Source organism: Lepeophtheirus salmonis, chromosome 8 (assembly GCF_016086655.4).
Source record: "Lepeophtheirus salmonis chromosome 8, UVic_Lsal_1.4, whole genome shotgun sequence".
NCBI classification, from domain to species: Eukaryota; Metazoa; Arthropoda; class Copepoda; order Siphonostomatoida; family Caligidae; genus Lepeophtheirus; species Lepeophtheirus salmonis.
Window position 1 is genome coordinate 25,296,193 of NC_052138.2, and position 24,997 is coordinate 25,321,189.

The window sequence follows — 24,997 nt, forward strand, 5'->3', positions numbered from 1 at the left end:
CCATATGAAGTTCAAAGTGTTTACAAAACCGAATTTGGAAATTATGTATACCGGGTGGTGCATTGAAATCTGAACCCTTATTAATCTAATAATGAATTAAGGTTGAGTGGTTGAAATTAATTCATTTTTCGATTTTGGAAAGCCTCATTACATTGACCTATATTAAACCATAAATAATTAGTCACAAAATAAAACAAATTCAAGCTCTCAAGCTTATATAAAAGTCCTGGACATTCCCATCAAGTATATGTGAGCCCATGCAAGAGATCTCAAGGTTTTACATTAGGGGTTGGAACTAGCCTTGTGAGGATGAAGAGGCTACTTTTGACACCGCCAATTATAGAAACTCATCGCCTCCGTTGCAAGACTCTTTTAAATGAGTCTTTTGAGTTCTGTTGAATCCTTTTTTTTATATCTTTTGGTCCCATAAAGGGGGAGTCAATGTAGAAAAAAAGGCCAGCAGTGTCTATCATCCAAATACAGAGGCCCTCAAATCCACTGTCTGCTAGCACTGGGATGACATGATAGAGGACTACATCTGTTATATATTTTTGGAGTTTAAAATTCAAAGTGTTCAGATTTGAATGGTGCACTTGGTATTTATATTAATGCTCTTTTAATTGGTCAGATGGGATTGCACTGATTAAGAATATAAGTTAACATTATAGTATCTCCAACTGATCTAGGAATTGTATTTGAAATTTATATGCATTAACTATAATTACATACTTCTATAGGGAAGATCGAGACACGAACTTACGCACATAGACTTCAATTGAATAATTTTTTCTGTGTGTCTTGTCCACTAAGCTAAGTCGTTCCATTATTCATATAGAAATTAAATTTTATGCCCCTAAAACGGCCTCTAGGTTATTGCGTTTTTAGATTATTTTTTTTATTAAATATATAATCCTTGTTCATTTATAAAAAGCAAAATGTTTTATTTTTGTTCAATCAAGATTTTTGAGTTTTTGGTTAGAAATTAAAATTGAAAAAAAAAAAAATCAAAATTAGTGACTCATTGTAATTGCTGATGATTATAACAAAAAATGGAGGATTTTCCAATGCAATAATACTAAAAATAGATTTGTAACTTTCTTAAAAACATGTAACTTTTACACTTTTCAATGGTGCAAATCTTTTGCAACATTGAAAGGTCGAAAGTAGGAATTATGCATTTTTTTCTGTTGAATAATCCATTGACCATATATTTGCAATATCAATCCTGAAGTTTTTGTGGTAAAAAAACTGCCAAATTGATCAAATTGATGATTTTAACAATCATGGAATCAAATATGATACGTATAGAGTTAATGGTTTGACCTTTAATATTACCTCAAAACTATATTTTATTTCTAACATAACTTATGATAAAGCTAATGCTCTAAGTATAAAAGTTGAAATGACATATGTGAATTTTTCCTTATCAATATGAGAATGGGAAAGAAACACCGTATTTAGGGGTTGATAAAGTAATTTTCGTGTCAGGGGAGCTGGGTGGCTGATTGTGGCCGATTTAAATTGTTTCTCTTCACCAAAATACACTTTAGAAATGAGGGCATTAGAATATTTGTGATAAAATTTAATTTTCTCATTTTCACAACTAACAACCTTTATAACTGGGTGGTTCTTTGAAATCTGAACACTTACTAATTCAATAATTGATGAAGGTTGAGTGATTGAAATTAAAACATATTCATATACATTAAAGCATAAACAATTAGTTACAAAAATATAACCTGAGCCCTCTAGCTTACATAAAAGTCGAGAAAATGACACTTGAACGTGACCGACAAATTACAATTAGCGCACTCCAAGCAGCTGGGCGTCAACAGGACCACCGTCTACGACTTCAGCAAGTCTTAAACGTTGGAGAAAAAGAAAAGGTCTGACAAAAAGGCCAAACTGGACCCAGAGGAGTTAAAGAAGACATCAAGACTAATCCCCTCAAGTCCATGAGGGCCCTTGCAAGAGATCTCTTGGTTTCACACCAGACTGCATGTCGAGGTGAAGGCCTGCAGTGTCCTTCATATAAAAAAAGAGGCCCTCAACGCCACTGTGAGATACCACTGAGACTCCATTCAGAGTGGATGCCAGAACTTCCACCACCGCCTGGAAACCATCATTGTCGCTAGGGTGGGCAACATTAAGAATTAAGAGAGCACATACACACATATATTTATAGTATTAATTTTGTTGAAATTCTATTGTTAATTAATAAACAATATATTATATAAGCGTATAATTCAAAGTGTTCAGATTTTAGAGGATTCGAAAGCTCATGTATCAAACAAGATAAGTTTGCTTGTATAAGGATACATCTTCTTTAATGTCATTTTTACGAAATGTGAGATATCTTTCATCTGAAATGGAGGTGGGAAGGGTCTTCCCCCACCCTCCCACCAAATAACATTTAGTTCTTGAATAAACATAAAATAAACAAACTGTTTTCCAAGTCCCAAGGAATGTACTTATTTATATAAAAATGTCTCAAGGGTGTTAGGGTTTAAACCGTCTCCATCGTTAGTTTTATTTTTATGTATGAGTTTTAAATGGAAATATTTGATCATAATAATTCCCTCAGTGCTTTTAATAATTTACATAAGGAAAAAGGAATGAGGTTATCTACTTTTATAGTTGAAGAAAAAAACGAATTAAAAGGTGGCAAGATGTGCAGGGAACTAAGCCATTTGGATGGGAATATTGTCACAATTGCAATGACTGTATAAACCTCGCCAAAGTGTTTGTCGAAGATAAAGTTGAGAAGTTTGTAATTAAAAAAATGTTATTTGAAGATTAAAGGAGGAAAAACGGTTGTTGCAGGTGCTCTTTCTTCTTTTTTGGTCAATATTTATGATGTTAACTTCTCCCTCTGAAGTATACATTACTGCTAATCTTTGGTGTATATTGTTGCCAAAAATAAATATATATGAATTTTTATACAATTATAATATTTTCTCCTCACTAAACCTATTCTAAATGTAGAAGGTTTTTCTCTTTATAGCAGTAATTCATTCCCCCATAAATTATATAGCAGGTAGCTGATATTAAAAAGGTTCTTAAATTAGGTGTACCATATTTCTGACTCTTGCCCTCTAATTTTTATTACAAACTACTCTAATCTAGTCCATAGAAATATGGCACCATTGAGTGACGACATATTTGCTCGCAATAACAATTAGCTATTTTCCTCTTTGTTCGCTGATATGTTATAATTTTCAGTAGATTGAGAAATAATAAGTAAGGACATTCTTATTTTTCTCTTACCAACATAAGCAATAAACATAAATAGCTGAATATAGCCAATATTTGTATCCCTAGCCATAGACTTCAACAACAAATAAAAGGGTTATGTTTAGGGCTGGTTTTACCATAAATATGCAAGGCACTTTCTAAATTTGAACTTATTTCGAATTTTGTTTTTTAGAGATGTAATTTTAAATCTTTCGAAAGGGGTTTGAACCCTTATATAGAAAAAAATGTACATCTTTAACTTAGTTTTGTCGATGTGACTAGTTTTTTATGTTTATTTTGATTTTTTAAACCAAAACACAGTGCTTTATTAAGTTGTTTATTTAGTAAAAACATTTTTTATTTTAATTGTAAAAAAATTTCTTCCTGAATGTTTTCTTTGCATGTACAAGGACTCCAATTCTCCTTCAAAAAGTGGCATTGTATATGTTCAAGGGATGAAATCACATTTAATTAAGGAAAAGTTTAATTTCAAGGGTGGTATCTTTAATTAACAAATCTACAAAAATCATAGCACTGACAATATGTGTGTAACCCCCACGCCCCTCCTAAAACTGACTGCCGTTCATGTATGCAGACTAAAAATTTTACTGGTGCCTTACTACGCTAACTACCAATGACACTTCCTTTGACTTCCCCATGTTTTTCTCTTTCTATACAAAGAACCAACCAACCATGACATGAATATTTTATTCCTTACCATTGAGTATCGTTGTGTAGAAATGAAATTTATCTGAGTATTCACTCTTGCCAAAGGCATTCTCCGCCTCAATTTGTACAACGTAATTCGAATCTGGAAAGAGCTCAGCAATTGCCATTTCATAGGCGGTAAGATCCGGATCCCGATTGGGGATGGTTGTTGTGATATCCATGGCTTTAATGAGCTGTTGATGATTGATGTGAAGTGTGGTTGAGTTTCCGTTTTCTTGGTTGTAGTAGATGGGAGAGGAGTATGTGGCTTCATAGGACTACATATAAAAATAAAGCATTAATAGACGATATATTAAGGCAATAATGTACTTATACATAAGTTCTGGTATTATACTTAACTTTATATTTAATTACAGGGTGCGGATAAAATATTTTTTACGTTTGACACTTGAAACTTCATAAACACTACGGTAGATTTACCCGGCATTGCCCGGACATTAAGAAATTAAAATTTAATTACAAACTTTTCTACTTTATTTGAAAGAAAAAAGAAGAATTATTCTCGCTTCAATTTTTTATTCCTACTTGCACACTTTTTTTAAAAGGAGATTATAAGCTTAAGAGAAGAAAAAATATTCAAGTTGAACTGTTCACTCATCTTTCATATTATTTGATCAAAAATCCTTTGTCTTATTCTCTCTTCTACTTTTCTTCTCTAAGCCTTATAATCTTTTTGTAACAAATGAAGATACAAACCAACATGCAGGAAGAAATGTTCATGAAATTTTAAGGTTTTTTTTATTACTATATAAAATAGTCTTTGTTTGTCAAAAAATTTGTTTTTCAAAAAATGTTATTTTAAGGCTGTTATGACCTTGAAAAACGATTTTTTTTAATACCGGAACCATCTCTTGAGCCTTAAAAACCTACATGAAAAATTTCACCTAAATTCATTTATTGATTTAGGCGTAATTGCAAGATCTATGTTGCTGTCTAGGTGTCTTCATTCAAAAGCAAGATGATTTAAATGCCACAAAATGAGAATAGTTAAATTCGAAATAGGAACAGTACAATTTAAAATGTCAAAAGGTCTAAATCAAAATGAGAATATTTACACTTATTAAGTAATGTCAAAGGACATTTATAAATAAAATTGAAATAAATAAGGTATCAAGGGTAAAAGTCTATATTTATGGCTTGAAAGTTATATATTCAATTTTTAAATACATAATATTAATTATTATAGGTATATTTATATATACAGGACTGTCGCTCGGATTTTTCTTAGGTGAAAGTTTTGCTATATATTTACTATTTAAAAAAAAAATGAAATTATCTATGTTTTAAGTTACATATTTTTGAATAATCCTAAATCAGGGCGAAAATCGTTGAATAAATACCTATGTAATGTAATCAAATACATATTAACAACTTGTATATTCTTTTAAAGAATATTCTCAAGATTTAGAGCAACACTTATTTGACTTTGTATACCTACGAGCAATATATCTTGCCAAAAATTATCTCTTAAATTTTTCTATTGCATTTTGTACAACCAGGTCAAATTCTCTTATCTTTGTAAATTTATAAGTTTTTATTTTGAATTTGACTGATCTCCTTTTCAATTTGATCTTTTTCCTTTTGAATGAGACTATTCCCATTTTGAGTTTGATTATGTTTATTTTAAATTTGACTATTTCAATTTTGAATTTGATTATTCCCTTTTTAGTTGGAATATTATGTGATATCTTCTAAATATTATATCTACAAAATTCATGTTTTAGTAAGTGTAATTTTCCCCCACTGAACCCAGTATATGTAAAGGAATTAGGAATCACTTCAATGACTATTCCTATTATTCATTGAATTGAATTCCTATATCTCTACACGCATATCTAATACAGATTTTGTTTTTGTAATTGAAGCACTTAAAGTCATGCGTATAATATTTACTTACCCCACTCGTTTTTTCCAGCCAGTAGTTCACCTTTTGATTCTTTAACCTCAAAGGGGACTTGACCGTCCATCGCAGAGTATAAGTATTTTTGGAATTCGCAATAGAGTCACTAATGATGATGGGCTTTTGTGGAGCTCCAGTCAACTCAATCGTCCCTTCCGCAGTTCCAAGTGTGTTCTCTCCAATACATTTATACTTCCCAAAGTGCTTATGATCACGAGCATAGAGCACATTTAAATAGTAGAGTGGCTCCTTCTTTCGTGGATCCGTGTTTCGTGTTGCGTTAAAATTACGACTGGAAGAAGGGATGACGTTGTTAGAGGGTCCGATCCAAAATACTCTTGGCTCCGGCTCTCCGTAAATAATGCATGTGAGGATATCACGGCGATGATGTCCATGACCAAGGGATGATGAGGGTGTTCCTGTATATATCTTGTGAACAGGTACATGGACTTCAGGTGGAACTAAAAAGTATTAAAAAAAAAAGGTCATATTTTTTACACAAATTATGATTATAATTTATAGTAATATAAAGATCCTTATCGACTTTTTTCTATCTTTCCTTGCTCCGTCTCTTCAAACATTATGTGGTGTCCACATAAAAATCATAAATAATATATAATATATGCAAAGAAAAGCAAAGGAAAGGGAAAGAAAATTATTACAGCTGAAAGGACCAAGTTTTTTTCATTTTTTTTTTTCATTGGAAGAAGGACCGTAATTACTATAATTGCATATTCTAACTCATAAATTGATTATATGTATGTTCATGGATTAATAATTAATTATTTACCTTATTAAATATACATAGTTAAGAGTTTGAATGATTAAATTTTTGATCAATCAAACAAGGAGATAAAAAATAATGACATAAAATCAATTCCCTCTATAATTTTATAAAATATAATATTTAGGGGTAACTGGGACCATTTGAAACATATATTGTAAGACTTAGTACAGAGGATTTAGTTGTTACCCTTTGTTGCAATTTCTTTCTAATGTTTATTCTTCTTTATAATAAACATAAAACATGATCTGAAAAGTCCTGGGCTTCACAAAGAAAACACGTTTTTTTTTTTTTCGTTCAATGTTGTTTTTGTTTTTTTAATTATTATTATTTTTAATTTGATTTTTATTCTTTATTTAGTTATTTTTTTTAATTTTCTCTAATCTCATATGGCAGCTAATTATTCGATAATGGGAAATATTTATTTATTTATTCTTTAAAAAACATTAATTAATCTAGTCTTAATTTATCTCGAACAGTTAACTGTTCATCTACAGAACTATCACAAATACTTATCCTTTTGGAAATATTTATGGGGAAAAAATGAAAAGGACACCTCGGAACATTTATTCTCGAAATGTATGGGTACTGACGGAATAAGGAGTAGAGTATCATAGATATTGCATGAAGAGAAAGAGTCACATTAAAGGTACTCAATTTTTGTTTGACTTATATTGGTCACCATCACATAATTATTAATTTTAGTAATATAAAAATAGTGAAGATTGATACTTCATATTTTATATATGAGATTTATGGTATGTATTAAATTTACAATTCCATGATTTGTAAAAGTTAATAGGATACTGCAATTTGTCACTAAACTATGGCCTAGAATAATTTATAAATAAATCAAACAATAAGTGATATATTGCTTTACATTTTGAAGTGTCTAAGTATAAGAAGCTCCTGATATTTGAGCCAGAAAGAAAGAAGTATTACAACTTTCCCCGATCTCCTACAGAGTTATTCAGTTATATTGAATTATATCAAGTATACACTATGTATTCTGTAAACCCAAATTAATTTTTGAAGAAAATCTGTTAACAAATGCATGTACTCGTGAATCATAAGTATGTGCTTCGTAGATAGGCTCATATAATATGTTCAGTCAATTAAGGATATTAATTAATAGGCTATTCAATCATCAAGATAAAATTATTTAGAAATTATGTCCTTCACAAAATTCCTTCATATGTATCTTTCTTTTTCCTTATACAAAAAGGGCTGAAATATGAAAATGAATAGAGCATCTATCAATACAGAAAACCCCCAATGTTTAAACGTTCCTTTCGCTCAATTATATCATTATATATAATAAGGGTAAAGTGTCTTACAAATTATATTTTATATTAATATTGGATTAGACCAATATATTGGTAAGTCGATTCAATTCGCCGATTATCAGCACTAATCAACTTATGTATGTCCTTGGATTGAAAACGATGTTTTCCACATTGTTTTTACCTCTAGAGCAGGGTTCACCAATCTGCGTCCCGAGGGCCAGATCTGGCAAGCGTCGTCAGTTTATCCGCCCGCTGACTTTACTTAAATTTGTGTATAATTCAGTGTATAAGTAGCACCCACAGGAGCAATATGCATTTTCTCCATCTCCATTTGGGTATCCCACAATTACACTTCTTTTCCTTTCTCTCATTCTCAAATTAACAAACATTTTCAAAATATAAATTATGGGACCTCAGCTCATCTAATACGATTGACTGATGAACATTTGAAATCCATTATCTAGATTCAATGCTGCAATTCCAAACCAAAGATTGATGATATCTTGAAAGCCAGTTTTCAGTTCCACAAATCTCACTAACCTTTTTCCGGTCCTTCGTTTGTAATATTTGGATCTATGTCTGATGTATATATGTTTTGGTAGTATTACTTTTCTGATAATTTTTAGTTAATAAACATGTTATTTTTTTGTTCATTGCACAGGGCTTACCCTCGATTAACATGGAATGCTAAAATTAATTTTTCCTCTTCTTCCCCAGAGCTTGCGAGTCTTGAACAGAATGCTTATGTAGCTCATCCCCTTCATTCTTTCAGTTATCAAGCCCGCAGTAAAAAAAAGTTTGGTAAACCCTTCTCTAGAACCATGAAAATGATCTTAATAACCCAAAAATTTCATTTAATATTAAGAAATCCAGTATTTTTCTAATATATGCCTTTAATAATGAGTACCTCGCGTTGTATACGAGCAATCGTTTTATGCTAGATGGCTTTAGAAAAATGAGATCAGGTGCAAACAGTGAGCAATCCAGGATTGACATCCAGGAAGTCTTGCTGTGTGTTTGGTGGGATTAAAAGGGTATCATCCACTATGAGGTGCTCTTCTATGACCAAACTCTTAATTCAGATGTGAATTGTCAACAATTGTACCGTCTGAAGGAATTAATTGGGCAGAAGCAGGTAGCTTTGGCCAAGAGGAGAAGAATTGTGCTCCATCAGGAGAGCACTAGGCAACACACATCGATTGGACTCTCCAGAAGATTCAGGAATTTAAGTTGGAGGCAAGATATCCGCCTAAAATATAGTCCAGACCTGACACAAAATGATTATTACCTGTTCTTGTCTATGACGAATGATTTTACTGGTGAAAAATATACCTCATTGGAAGCTTGTGAAAATTGACTGACATGCTCTTTGCCAATAGGGACAAGGGTTTCTATGAAAGGGGTATAATGGAATTACCTTCAAAATGGTAATAATTTATCAAACAAGAGAGTAAATATTTGATTTATATCGGATCATTTTAACAATGCTAAATAAAGCCTTCAATTTCATGCAAAAAAAGAATTTATTGTTACTATACCTCATATTTATAAACTTTGATAGTTGAATAAATATACAAAAATATTTTTTCATAAAATAAATCTTAAATAACCGTTAAAATATTATTTTTTTAAGGTGCTTTTTTATATTATGAAATAACATGTTTTTACTTTACGAACAAATATGATCTGTATCATTCTGATCAAAAATGAGGATAATTATTACAACAACTATTTTGGAAATAATAAAAGTAGCGTCACACTTTGAACAATAACTCACAAACTAAATAACAAAGGGTCTTGAAATTTTGACAGCTCTATATAGAAGGCTGGTACTATCTGAAAATGAGGTAAATTAAAAAAAACACCATCCATGTGTGAAGTCCAAGACTTTCAAGCCATGTTTTAATTCTAAGAAGTGTCCATTTTGAGTCATTTTTGTATTTACAAAAACATTTTTCCCGATTCAAAATATGATACATAAATAGTTAAAACATTTTCAGAATTTGAAAGCATGTACCTACAAACTATATTTAATGTTTTGTTTGTAATTTTTAGATATTTTAAGACGAAAAAAAAACATTAAATCATCGAAAGATTATAAACTACTTTATTTTTCAAAAAAATACTCTGAAGGCTGCAAAACAGGAATTTCGGGCTTGGAACGTCCTTCCCATATTTCTGAAAATAAAAGCAAACCGGAATACAACATCTCTATTCAAAGGTTTTATTAAATAGAATTTTGTTTTTTTGGCTATTGCAATAGGTCCTATGAGAATATTTGGTAATTGGCTAACTTTTATAAATTATAATCGATATTTTTTTATCGTTTGTTTTGTATATTTTTTAAAAATATTCAAGAAAAGAATTGATTAAATATTTTTCCCCTTTTATGGGGAATATTTATGTAAATTAACATGAATTTACATTTTTTTAAATAACTTTATAGTCATAGTATTAAACTTATCAAATTATTTTTTGACATTATTCTTTTTCACTTACTACTTATTATTCGGAATTAAAAGTATATCATATATTCTTGATTTAGCTATGAAGTTCTAGTTACATGGACGTCCTTTTCCCCACCCGCTTGTGTCATATATCTTTCTTCTTTTATAAGCCATTTAAAGTGCTTTTTGCATATTTAAATACATTATTCGTGGGTAACTCTTTGGAAGCAACCCAATCAACGATATCAGTGATAGGTTATAATTTTTGTCAAAAATAATTGTTCCGATAAAATTTCTTGGAAAAAATGTGAGGAAGACGCATCTAGCCTGAAATTTATTTATTGGCGTTCTAGAAGTGTACAGGACAATACTTACATTTAGAACTTATTACCTCCGTCATGGAAGTTGAACAGAGGTAATATTTTTGCATCTTTTTGGTTGTTTGTTGGTCACCAGGATCAACCCAAAAGTTACAGATATATTTCGATAAAACTTAGTACGAAGATTATATATAGTGACAGAAAGAGGCTATTAAAATTTCTTTACGGTAAGCTACAATCTGTATTTTTTTTTTTATATATAAGTTCATAAGGAAGGTTCCTCTCAAATAAATAAGTTGAGCCATATAGTATAAGTAAATCTAAAGTTGCTTTAGCTAGCACTGGGCACTCATTCATGACATAAATTGAGAATTTGTCAAGTTTGTTTTTGAATCGAAATCTTTTATCATATATAAGTTCGATAACTGCATCTTCAATATGAGACAACTGATGATTAGATATGTCAGTAAAAGGAGCGTATCCAGATTTGTGTTTTTGGAGCACTCTCTTTTGGAAAATACATTTTAAATGATCCAGAAGATATGTATAAGAAACTTTTACGCTCCTCATAACTTAAGTTTTGATGGCACTCAAAGTAATACAAATAAAATATGTATATATATATTTTTTTTTTTTGGAAAAACAAATTAATTTACAGAGCTCAAATTGGTGTCCTGATGTACATAGTTAAATAAAGATACTTCATATATATATATATAAATACAATTTAGAATAAATGACTATAGGCACCAGTGGTTTGGACTCTACCGAGTGCCCATTCTAGTTGTACTTTACTAGTGTTCACATAAAAGAAAAATGACTCCATTGGGAAAAAGAAAAATGGCTCAATTGGGAAAAAGAAAAATGACTCAATTGGGAAAAAGAAAAATGACGTCTTATTTGGAGATATCAAGAGTTTCATGATTTACCCTAACGAAAATTAAATTAAGTTGATATACAAAATGTTCTTTGACTTACATAGAACTTCAAGACGAATTTGAGCTTTGGCATCATCACCAACTCCATTTGAAGCCTTGCACTCGTAAATATCCGCATCCAATCGTGTTACATCCTGTATAAGTATTTGTTCACCTCGGGAAATAACTACTTCAGGTTTGTCCTACAATATGATGACATTAAAAGAGAAGAGTGAATAATACATGAGCAAGTTTTGTTAATATGTTATATAGGTTGTACATTTATAAATGGAATAGTCGATTTATCATTAATGAAACACTATTATACTACGTGGTGTATATATACCGTGTACAATTGTTATGACAAGAAAAATTGACTGAACTGACATAATAGCTTCATTGCTATGAATAATATTTAAAATAACATACAAATTCAAATGAATAAATAAATATGTACACAAAGGGGATGATTGGGTAGAGAAAATTCATTTAGAGGGTATTCATTAGGACCACTAGGTTTTTAAGCGTGTACATATTTTGTACTTACAAACATGAACACAACTTAGATAATCTATAATTTAAAAAAATGTTTATCTGTGTGTACATATACAGTTTTTTTGAGTTTATATTAGGACTGTATATAAACATGATCTAAGACAATGGTGTGGGAACAGGGGTACATTACACTAAATTAGGTGATTTAGAATTTTTTTGGAGCAATGGAAGTTCTTATTCCTTGGGTTAAATAAAATAAGCAAATAAACAATAAGACACTACAGGGGAATCCACAGTACGTGGGCTGCAAGGGCTATAGTCCCCCGCCAAAGGAATTTTTGCTCTTTACTAGATTCATTAAGGGATTCTTGATGAAAAAATTTTACGCAAAATTAGAGGTAAAAACTATTTTTTTTTGTGAATAGTTATGAATTTTTGAGTATCATTTTAAAATAGAAAATAAAACTATTATGTAAAGAGTTGTGTACTAACGAATGTAAAATGAATGAAATATCACAGACGTTTAGGTCTACTCATATTTAACAAGGAGTGTGTGTAGCTAAAGCTCAGCCATGTAGCGTTCTAGAGATTAAAGTACTTTCTGGCTTATCACGTCATATAAGCCTTTTTTAAGCTTTAATATCATATTATATAAAAAGTTCTGAGCGTTTTTGCTAGTTGCCTATAGTGAGCTATATCTCACAATTAATATATTGCATCAAAAAGGTGAAGCATATACGTAAAAAAAGGTTTATCTAAAGTTATGTGTTTGCTGAAGCCAGTTGTGTATTACAGCTTTCCAAAATGGAAGTCAAAAAAGAGGAAATTCGATACATTCTTCAGTATTACTACGACCAAGGTGAAAATTCGGAGCAGGTGGCCAAAAAAAATTGTGCTGTTTCTCTTAATTTTATTGTCAAAATAAAGTGAAAAAACGCTCCAAATTTTTAATTTACCAATTTTTTATTCTAGAGGAGAGAACTTCTAAGTATGGAGTGAGTGTGCTCAAGAAAAGGGGAGAGTAACACTGATGATTTCGTGGTGAATTATCTTCTATATTATCAAATGAAATATTGTCTGTTCGTCGGGTACTTCCACTTGTAGTTTAGTATATCAAAGATGGTCCATAATAGAGTAAGGATTTAGTAAGAGTTAACAAACATATTTCGATAAATGAATTTAATATATTATTTATTTAAGTATTAATGACAACCCCTATGTAGTAATTAAGTTTTATATATGTAATTTTCTCTGTACTAAAGTACATGTATTACTGTACTTTATGCCGTGTTGGGTCAATAAGACTAATGATAATGGCTACCCTGCCTAATTACTAAAATAAATCATACCTATTATTTAGTGAGTCAGACATTTATGGGAGTTTTTTTTTTTTTTAATGTGGAGAAAAATGGGGGTACTATTTTATAGACGTACATATTCTTATTTATTAAGACATGCGTTTAATTACTCCTGTTTAAAATTACACTGCCATACAGTTCTACATAAATAAACGCTTTCTTAATCGTATTTAGTTGCCAATCCTCGTACATACAACTATAAGAAATTAAACTATAGCCACAAACAAATATACGATTAGTGGCGAATAAGTTGGTATTATGTTTATATATTAGGGATGTGCAGTCCCAAGCTTTTTATCGTCCCATTCGGTTTTGTCTTAAATCTAAAAAAAATAGGCCAAATCTGACTCCAAATACGTCAAATAGAAGAATTTTTTGATAATTATTTTTGCTCCTAAACAAACTATTTCGAAATTAGTATTCCAAATGTGATACGTAGTGATCAGAAGCGTCTGCTCGAATATATTTTTATATTGTTTTTGGAGGAGGCTTGGTTTTTGGAATTTTTCCCAACAAAATTCCAAAATTAAATTTCAAATATTAAATTATTTTAACAAAAATATCAAATATTTACAGTTACTCCCAAAAAATTAAATTATTGGGAAAAAAATTTGAAATATTAATTTTTTTTAAATTTAAATTTTATGGAAAATAGTTTCAAAAAACAATAGATTATTTCGAAAAATTAAATTTTTGAAACAAAAAAAATTTTACAAATCCAAAGGTGTTCACAAAAGAATTATTATTATTTTTATAATTTCAAAAATTCATAGTAATTTACAGAAAATTATATTTTTTTAGAAAAAAATTTAATTTCAAAAATTAAAATTTATAGTAAAAAGCAAAAATTCCTTAATTTGGTTGGAGCTACAGCCCCTCCATCTCACCCCCTGCGGGCGTCCTTGATTATATACAGGACTTCGAAGATAGAAAACGTTATTCAACCATCGGATACATAAATTTGTATATGTACCAAATGAAAGTGAAGAAAAGGAAACTAGTCTCATGGGTGTTATTAGTACCAAAAAAAAAAAAAAAAAAAAAAAAAAAAGAGGAAAGGTTGATTATGTTTCCTGAATAGGTTCAAAATCATTTTACTATTTACTGTGAAATTCTCAAAAACATAAGGTCAAAGATCGTAAAGAAAGTAAAGAAAATGAATTCAATGATTCAAGAAATTTCCTTATAACTAGAGATATAAAAATTCTAAGAATCCCTTTGAATATAAAAACCACACCAGATAGAATATTAATAAAATATGATAACTCTGTGAGACGACATATCTGCTGTCTGAGACCTCATAGATAGAGTTGTAAATTCTGACCATTTTCTGGATGTAAATAAAAAAACCTAGAATTGACGTGTTAACCCAAACAATTTAAAAAATGTTTCACTCCGTATATAGGAAGGACATTAGATTGGAAGCATAACGATTTGGATCCTCAATTCCACACTGAGTTCAACAAGGACCTACAATTTTAACTGCCCTTAGAATCATTGATGTTACTCTCCTTCTACCGTAAGCACACGCACTTGTAATTACGTTAAACTTTGATGTTCACTCCTCTCAAATGAATAAATAATGATGACTGCCTTTGAGAAAAATTTATTTAGATTGTCAACAAAAAAATACTTCAAAATTAGAAATATCTCTCTAAGAGTACTATAAACTATGGAGTAATAGAACATTTTTTTGATTTGGAAGAGGTGCGAAATCTTAGAGAAAATAAACAAATGTTTATTCCTTTTTTGTAATCTTTTTATAAATAAATGGAAAAAATGCCTTTCAAAATATATTTCCTCACTGGATTACCAGTTTTCTTATTTTTATCCTATGAAATTCCTTTATAAGTTTAAATATAATTTTTTTTTGAAGAATTAAATAAAAGTGCTTAACTGATAATTATGGGGTGATAAAGACAAACAATCTTTGATTTAGGGGGACTACAGCCCTTCCAGTCTACCCTCTGCGCTTTTCCTGACCCAATTTAATAGGGTATGAGCAAAATAAAAAAATATATACACTATCTGTAATGTGGTGTGACAGTCTGTACCTTGTAGTTTAAGGTAGGTCTTTAATAAAACTGGGGCATGCAGAGAAGAATTTTGAGTTTGAGTAATATACACTTAGCACATGGTCTGAAAAGTCCTAGGCAAAACCCCCAAAAAAACCACGTTTTTTTTCGTTTAAAATTATTAATATACATTTATTATTTGTTTTAAGGATTGGAGGTCCCCATAACAATTTTCAAGCCATTGCTTAGCTTTAACAGCAGTTTCTGCAATCAAAAGGCAGAGTAAAATTTAAATACGAAATTGTTTTCGAAATAACTAAATTAGAGTCACACTTAGCACAAGGAATTCAAGGAGTTGTATTATTTTTCTGGAAGACTTTGTCTCTTGCTTAGAAGGTAAGATAAGTAAACAACGCTAATGTTGCATGGATAACTGACGCTGAATGGAGTATATTTGTAAATCATGGCATGTAGAGGGCGTTTAAAAAAAAGGACTTTTTTCAATGACCAATTTCAAGTCTCATATTAAGGATCTATACAACCCAAATATTTAACTAGAACTAAATGTTTCAGAATAAGAATCATTTCCCACTTATAAACATAGTTATTTTTTGTCTATAACTAACTAATCTATCAATATACAAATAGACATCAAAATATTTTTTTACTTACTACTACTTATAAGAAGCTATTCAACGAATGTCTCTTATCTGTCCATTTATTTTTGAATAGGTTTTATGCAATTTTTTATAAAAAAGCCTTTAAGCAAACTGCTAAATGAGTTTTTTTTTTTTTTTTAAATGTACATATTTTTATTATATTTCAAGGTATACATTTATATTTGTATGTTATATATATATATATTAATATTTGCCGTTGGGTCTAGTTATTATGGATGGTACATATTTTTAGAGAAGAAATATGAAACTTCCTCAAATTTGTCTATTTTTGGGCTAATGTGTATTTTAAATATTGGTTCTTTTATATATATATACCCACTGTATAATATACAGGGCCAACCATTATTATTTATCCATTTTAACACACAAAGGATTGAAGTTCATGGGAGGATCATTCGTGAATTAGGAAATAAGTTTATTAACTATTAATTATTAATTGAAACCCAAAAAAACATGTTATAGTCATTGTATCCAGCCTCAGAAATTATGGTGAGCTCCAAGCGGTGGTGGAAGATACAACATACCCTTTTGATGTACTTGGCGCTCATGGAGGCCCAGGTCTGGTTGGAGGAGGTCTTCATGGCCTGGATGCTGTTGTGGCATCTCCTGCAGGCCTTGGACTCCACGCGTATCTAGATGGAATAGTCTTGGGAGTTGATGTCTTGGCTCTGCGGCGGCTAGAAGTCCTTTGCCCAGAAGTGCATGAACCACTCTTGGGGTTTCTTTCCGGTGTGGTCAGTTGCTTCATCTTGTTGAAACACCCAAGGAGAATTCCCAACGATGTATCTGATCCATGGCGAAACTTTTGCATTTAAAATTTTGACGTACTCATCAGCCTTAAACCTGTATCATAAAGGGAACCACACAGGATTCATGGCCTTCCTGTTGAATGCAACTAGGTCTAACCTCATCACTGAAGCAAGGTGTTTGGTAGTGGAGGCATATCGGTGATTCCTCTGTTACAAACCCAAACATCAATGCTCGATCATTCTGATTGTTGAAGACATGGTCAACAGTAAAGGTCTCCTCATCAGAAAAGATCATAATGAGTCCACATGTTTTTTGAGGTGGTTCATGATGTTTTTTATTTGTTTTTTTTGCACGCACCACGCGGACTTTTCTCTGGTGTTCTGTCAAAAGAGATGGCAGAATACGCCGCAGAGAATTTCCTCCTACCTTTTTTTAGAGCCGCGGACACCGCTGATGCGGGCTTGTTCATCTTTCTGTCCATGTCTGGAATTGAATAATTCGGCTTTTTCTTGAAGGCCGACTTCAGTCAGTTGACAGACACAGAGGTTTTACTGCCTGCTCCTGGAAAGTGTCTGAGGTACTCCCCGACCTCCAGCCGCATAGAAACATTGTAAATCGTCTTCCTCGAGGTCCCAGTCTGCTCCAAGATAGCCTTCTGGGATAATCCGGCAACGAGGAGGGCTGTGATCTCAATCTAAACTTTGTGCCTATGATGCCAACTAGACAATATTTTTCATAACAATCGACATATGTTCTACAACATTGTACATCGGAACATTGGAAAAAAAATAATCTTAGCTCAAAACATTTGTATAATAGGGATGAGTAAATAATGTTATTATTATAAAAAAATATTTCTTTTTATCTATAAAGCTATCAGGGCCTATTGATAGTATATAAAAGTCAATGTAGCCCAAAATTTTTTGGGCTCTATAGGTTATTTCTATGTTTCTCAAGGTAAAATAAATCATATACAGAGAATGGCAGGAAAATGTCGAATAAAAGATAATATTGATTTTCTCAATACTATGAAAAGGTTTAGTGACTATTTTTTATATTATGTTTTCCGTCCTTTTTACACAAACAAACTATACTAATGATTTAGTCATTTCATCATTATGAGCGAGCAACAAGCAAAATGGCAGCGCATCTAAGATATCAAAGATGCTGAGGTGGTTTTGATGAAAATAACGGACTTTGTAAAGTGTTCTAAGACCCTTGTTTTTAAGTTGGTCAATACGAAAAAAATAGAGAAGAATTATCCAGGATGTCAGAAAGTGGAGGGTATAATTTAAAGAGGAATACGAAGTTCTTGTTAAGTTATGAGAAGAATATAGAGGAGGATCCCGCTAAATCGTCTCGCCAACAACTTCTCTGTGGCTCCTAGGAATATTAGGAGGGCTATAAAGCACAGCTTGGGATTTGTTTCATTCTCAAGGATTCCATGCCAACTTTTGATAGAGGGCATGAAAGCCAGGAGGATCGAGAGGTGCAATAAAATCCTCATATGGATAAAAACAAATGGTTTAATTGTGAAAATTTTCTCGGACAAGAAGATTGTCACAGTTTATCAATTTACTGGAACGACCGCTGGCTTGCAGAAACAAAAGAAGAGGTCAAAGGGATTTATCACACCAAATATCCGGCCCAAACAATGGTTTAAAAACAATGACTATCAATATAAACAATTTACATATTCACACTCAAGGCAGCAATATCTAGCGATTAAGAGCAATTTCTTATATCATGTGGGATTTCTTTTAAGGAATAAGAAAAATATATATTCATTTTCTAAGAGTTTGATGCTTATAAATGTGGAAGTAATATGAACCCACAGTTACTTCCTTAGAGGTGTTTATCCACCCCAGAGACAAAAATATGCTTGTAATGGTTTATCTATACCATATTTTTACTCAAGTTCCCATGTGAACTCTTTTTTTTTTTTTTGATGTTTTTAGTTATAAGTTTTTGAGTTATAAAGAAATTTCGGAATTAATGATCCAGGTTTCAAAGAATAATTTTTATGCGAGTTTATTATTTATCAATCTCAACGATTTTATATAAAATCAGGAAATACAAGATGTCTAATTTGATAATAATTTATAAGTTGAGGAATATTATGTCCTCTGGAGTAAAGTTTTTCTGTCTTTTCATCCCTTCAGACTAGTGTTGTGCTTTATTTAAGACAGAGAACTCTAGTCCTATTCAGTTCAACCTCGGTCTGGTCCAGTTCAGCCCAGTATATTAGTCCTAAAACGTATAAATTTCGGTTTTTGATGACGTTACTCAATTATATTTCTTCTTTTTTTTAATCACTTCTTGTACCCATAGTTCGAATGACTGACGGTCATAAAGAACGGTCCCAAGCACTGATAAGATCGGTACTAAGACTAGAGATGATCAAATAAATAAGGACTCACATAACACTACTTCAGACCCCATATAAATATTTTTTTTAGGAAGCATCTAATTTGTTGACTTTTTTTTAAAAACATTATCTTGATATTCGTTGGTTTTTTTAAAATTTAATGTTCTTTTTTAGAAGAGACATTTGTTGATGACCTTGATAACTTTATAAAGCCCTATACAATGCAGTCTAGAACAAATTTCAAATAATAATATTTTTATGCTTAATACTGTATACATATATAAGTATGCATAATAATTAATAAAGCCTATTGAGATACTTCATAAAAGGCCGACTCTTGCTGATTCTGATTGCAATGCATCAGTACACTATAGGAAAATGAAGTTTTACATTTCTAAAGCATATATTTAATGCTGGGCGGTTAAATATTCCAATAAAGTACTACAATTAGTATTTTGATGGAAATAAGGAAGGGGTAAACCTTAATGAGACAACTTGGCTCAGTATATGATGATTAATATGAATTTAAAAAAACTTACCAATTTTGACCAAGTAATGTAAGGCTTGGGAGAACCAGTCGCTATACACTTCAGCGTTGCAGTTTTATTAACTTTGACTATGTTGATGTTTCCATTCTCAGGGTCGGGTTTGATTACTGGAGGAACTATACCCCAAAATAAATAGATTGTATTAGATAGATTCTTAATTCTAGCCCATTTTTTTTTTACCTCGAACTTTAAGATAATGATGTAATCTAATTTCATCCTCTCGATTGGTGTTGACTTGACAAAAGTATTCTCCATCATCGCCTTCTTTCAAGTTGCTTATGGCCAAATGAAGACCATTGTTTCCAGCAGAGAGTCGAGGATCTTGGAATATGTTGATGTTTCCAGCATATATGAGCTTCTTCTTACCACCCATCACCTTATACCATGTTATGATCTTTTTACCCAGATTATCAACATGGCATTCAAACAAAACCGTTTCGTGGATTTTTTCATCTAACCTTTGGGATTTGGAAATGAAGGTGGGTGACTTTGGGCCAAGGCGGCGGCAGTTTGTGTCTAAAATCAATCATTATTTAAATTAGCATCTATGTAAATCTCGTTTTTAATAATAATATTTTTTTTAAATAGTATTTTTTAAGAGCTCATTATAAAAAAACTTTCCCTAATCGTTTTACAAGTTGAACATAAAAAAACAAACTTATACATATTCGATTTGTCTTTCAACGGCTTTTTTTCTCCTTTATATATATATCACACATTCCTTCTAATAGGTTCATTAACTAGGCCAGTGGCAATAATAGATTTATGTATATTTCATTCCTTAAACAGCTCCTTTGGGTGTTATATTTACTTTTTTTTCTATGTGAAAAGTACACAGAAAGTGACTTTTAATTGCTTACAGCTGTCACGCTATGGTTGATTGAGTAAATTTTATGAGACGTGGAATTCTTTTTCAGGACCACTCACGATCTTTACATGTTTTGATGTTCCGATATTTATGGGTATTTCTTTTCCCCCCTCAGGTACTAAAGTCTAGTCAAGGCATTGTCGACTATTTATTTTTGGAAAAAAAAATTCCATAGAAATTCAACACTTGGAAAAAATACATAGTGTTTATATATTTAACCCTTTCACGTCATATTGGATACATGAATTTTGAAACTCTATAATTTAAGCAGATTGACAATTTTGTGGCTCTAAAACTTCATGGATACAATTTCAAATATATAATCGATAAATCCTTTGTTCGAAAAAAATGCAAAATTTTCTACTTTTGTGTTGCAAAATATGACCTATCCACAAAATTCTAAAACCACATTTATCTTGAAAAGTTATACCTATGTCAAATTTCAGAGGTGTTATAAATGCAGAAGTCCTTCTTTTTTTTTTTTTTTTTTGCTTATAAGCATCAGCAATAACAATTTGTCAGTTACTTTTAATTATACAAAAGTTTGGATTTCTAACCAAAAACTCAAAAATTTCGATATAGCTAAAATAAAATAAAACATTTTGGCTCTTACAAATGGAAAAGGATTTAAATTTAAAAAAAAAATATTATGTCTGCGCATTAATATAATAGGCATTATTGGATTGAATATTTTACTCCAGTACAAAGCCTCAACATAAAAGGAAAACCAATTTAAAAGATTGTTTTTGCGTACTGTGAACAGCATTCACTATTATAATTAACAACTATTATAAACAAATAGTTAGTTAATTTCTCGAAAAATGGTTTGATAATGATTAATATAGGTGTTTGTTTAAAATAGATTTGACATATTATTTAATCAATCCAATGAAGCATAAGTGTAGTTTACTTGTAATAGTTTGTCAACAAAATTGCAGAAAGTGGTGTCATCTTTCAGCAAAATAAAATTACTCAAAAAATAATAAAATTGTTTAATATAAAATATAGGTATGTTACTCACATAGAAGGCGATGTGAAAAATATATATTACCACTTTCCAGATATATTTTTTACAGTTTTATCAGGTCTTAGTGCAGTTAGATACTAATTCTACCCTGTTTAGTTATACTTGTTAAGACTTAGATATTTTAGATTGATTGTGAAGAACTGTGTTGTGTTTTAGTTAGTTTAAAAGGTTTTTTGTCTGTCCTATTATATATTGTAGTATTTCTATCTCTGAATCTCAGGATCCCATGTTTTCAGTTTTATAAAACGATAAAAAATTTGCAGGAAAAAGTATTTCCAAAGATCATTACAAAAATCACACATTTAACTGTATACGTAATTCATTCACTGACAAGTTGAATATTTATTGAAAATTTACTTTAAACTAAGTTTTAAACAATTTTTGGTACACTGCAAATAATGTGCTAAGTTGAGTATGGATTAGAATGTTGTCCAACTAAGCACCTATAAATAACCTAATAACTAATATTTAAATTAAACTAATTTCACTGTTTAATGTATATAACATGAAGTAATGTTACGGAGTTATTGTCAAGATGTTGTAAAAGCAAAATTCTACAAACTACAATTTCTTTGTCTCATAACGCCTTATTTAATTACAACATTAGTCATTACGAAAAACAACAAATCGTCATAATATCAAAAAAAAGTTTGTGGACTCTAAATTCTTCATTTAAAATTATTCATCTCATTTTTTTGGCTCCAATTTTTTAGATCTAGTACAAATTGCAACTTGTACCAAATAGCAACTGATACTCCAAATAAACAAATAAATTCAACATTTTAATATGAATTAATTTCTGCAAGAATAGTTTGAGGCATAAAATATGTAAGTTCTTTTCGTGTAAATTGATTTGATATAGAAATTAATTTTTTTTAAATATCCATTTATTGTACAAAGGGTCCTTTTTTTTGTCATTGTAAAGGTTTTCTGTCCTTACTATTATAAACGTTTAGGCTGTATAATATAATAACCGCTATGAATAATAAAGAGCATAAGTAGAAGTAAAGATAGTTTAGTTCATCTTTCTTTTAAGCACAGATGTTCAGAAAGAAAAACATACATCAAGAACAAAACATGGATGGATATGATCGTTATTGAGTAGGAAGATGGTTATCTTAAAGAAATGTGTACACTGTTTACAATGTACTACTGTATATAGTCGAGTAGGGAGGAGAAGATAGCTCCTGTTTTCTTTTTCTTCCTTTGAAAAATAATACTTATGTTCAGATGAGAAATAGGGGTGAAGAAACCAATAACTGCTCTGGTTTTTTGGATGGGTAATAACTGTATAGGGTGCTTAAAAAAGGGAATAATTTTTATGAAAGAAAACTTTAGAATTAGGTGAAAATATTATTATGTATAAAATACAAGGTGTATTAAAAAGAAATGTATTAGTTTTAATTGATTTTTTTGAATTTTGTTTCTATAAATGTTCCTCTCCTTGGCAATCAAAACAGTGGTTACATGACCGTTATTTTATCCAAATTTTCCACTGTTGGTCTTCCAGAGCGTGGTGCATCTTTGACATCAAAATTACCGGAACATAATCAACAAAACCAAAATGGTGCGTGATCAGCTGTTACAGTGTTAGGTCCATTAACACTATTCAGATTTTTAACCGCCTGGCTTACCTTTTCACCCTTATTAAAGAAAAAATGTAACATATGGCATAAATTCTCTTTTCTGGTCTTTATGGTTGATGCACAATCACAAAACTGTCTAAAATGTCTTTTTAGTACGAAATCTAAGATTTCTATCATCATCCAGCGTAAACTGATCGCACTTATACAACGCAAGGTCCACATTACTGGACTATCTAGAGGAAAAACTACTAATTTATTTTTACCACACCTATTATATTTTGAAATCAAGTGTTCCACACCGTGATCGGTCATTTTACCCCTTGGTGATTGTGAAGTTTTTATGCTTTTATATTAGAGGGTCGAACTAAGGCATTTACTATCTTTAGTCTTTAATATCTCAGCTATAGATCAGAAGAAGAGGAAAAAAGGAAAATAGAGAGTATATGAAAAAAGGAATAATGTGAATTAGGAGTCACAAATCCGGGATCATTTGTCATACTCGAAGTCATCATGGTTTTAATTGAGGCATGAATATATGTAAACATATCCACAAACCCTCAATACACATAATGAATAAGGGTATAACTTTTGTAGAGTATGAAGACTTACAACTGTAATTTTTCTCTACAAAAGTCCCATTCATCATTATAACGCGAGCCAACAAATGAATATAGCGGATGTAGACAATTTTAAACCTACCATAATTCATAATAAAGTTTATTCTTCATTGATTTGAATCATTATTTTTTTTATGCAACTTTTGTCAACAAAGACTTGTTTTTAATAAGTTATTTCATAGATAGAAGTAATGCTTATCCATGAGAATAAGGTTCAACACATGGTTCACTTTTTTGTATGCACCATGTATATAACGATAATACATAATTTCTATGGTGAAAGAAGTTGTATCAACAATAGCAGGCTGTAGACAACAGACAAATAGTACGTTTTCATTATGATTTCTAATTTACTTAAATCATTCTGACATTGGGAATATGAAGGCAGGGAGACTAACAGACACTCACCCCTTATCCAATTTCCTGTGTATGTATTTACTATTTATAGTCCGATACAAACTCTCTTTACACTTGTAAAAAGATTACATATTGTTTAAAAGATAATCTTAGAGCTCGAGGAATAGAGGTATGTTAAAGAGTATAGTAATAATAATTCGGATTAAGTAGAGAATTCGTGTTATACGTGGGGAAATAAAACGTCGAGTTATCAAATGGGGAAGGAAGTTAGGATATGAATAAATGAAAAAGTCAAAAATATCTAAGGATTGTATTTTTAGGCGGTATTTGAGTCTCTTTATTTTTTTAAGAATGGATGGCTCTTGTGTCTAAACGTAGGAGATGGAAAGGAGGAGGGGCAATTTCCCTTTTAAATCAGGAAAATTCGGGAATAAATTTGCTTTATTCTAGCAATTTTTAGAAAATATCAAATGCTACAAATGAATAAAAAATGAGTCTTGAATTAGTTATTATTATTCCGTAGTAAAATAAAAGTTATTCCCCGTAAATACTATCATTTCCTACGCCACAAGCCTTCTCAATTTTTTCGATTGGATTACATTTTGCAATATTAGAAGGTATCTTTAAAACAAGGACATTCACATTGGGTTACTTGGAACTATGCTTGGAAGTCTACGAAGAGCTTAAGATACAAAAATCTATATATATACA

The 24,997-nt window shown here is 30.8% G+C and overlaps 1 protein-coding gene across 1 annotated transcript in view; it reads right to left on the minus strand.

The window, feature by feature from the left end:
- Positions 1–24,997, minus strand: part of LOC121123292 (lachesin) — a 58,630-nt gene that overhangs the window by 8,519 nt on the left and 25,114 nt on the right. The window contains exons 2-6 of the mRNA XM_040718418.2: positions 20,012–20,347; positions 19,823–19,947; positions 11,679–11,820; positions 5,861–6,324; positions 3,953–4,220 (exon numbers count right to left, since the gene is read on the minus strand). Of these exons, the coding sequence (XP_040574352.2) occupies positions 3,953–4,220; positions 5,861–6,324; positions 11,679–11,820; positions 19,823–19,947; positions 20,012–20,347 (1,335 nt within the window). The remainder of the gene's footprint in view (positions 1–3,952; positions 4,221–5,860; positions 6,325–11,678; positions 11,821–19,822; positions 19,948–20,011; positions 20,348–24,997) is intronic.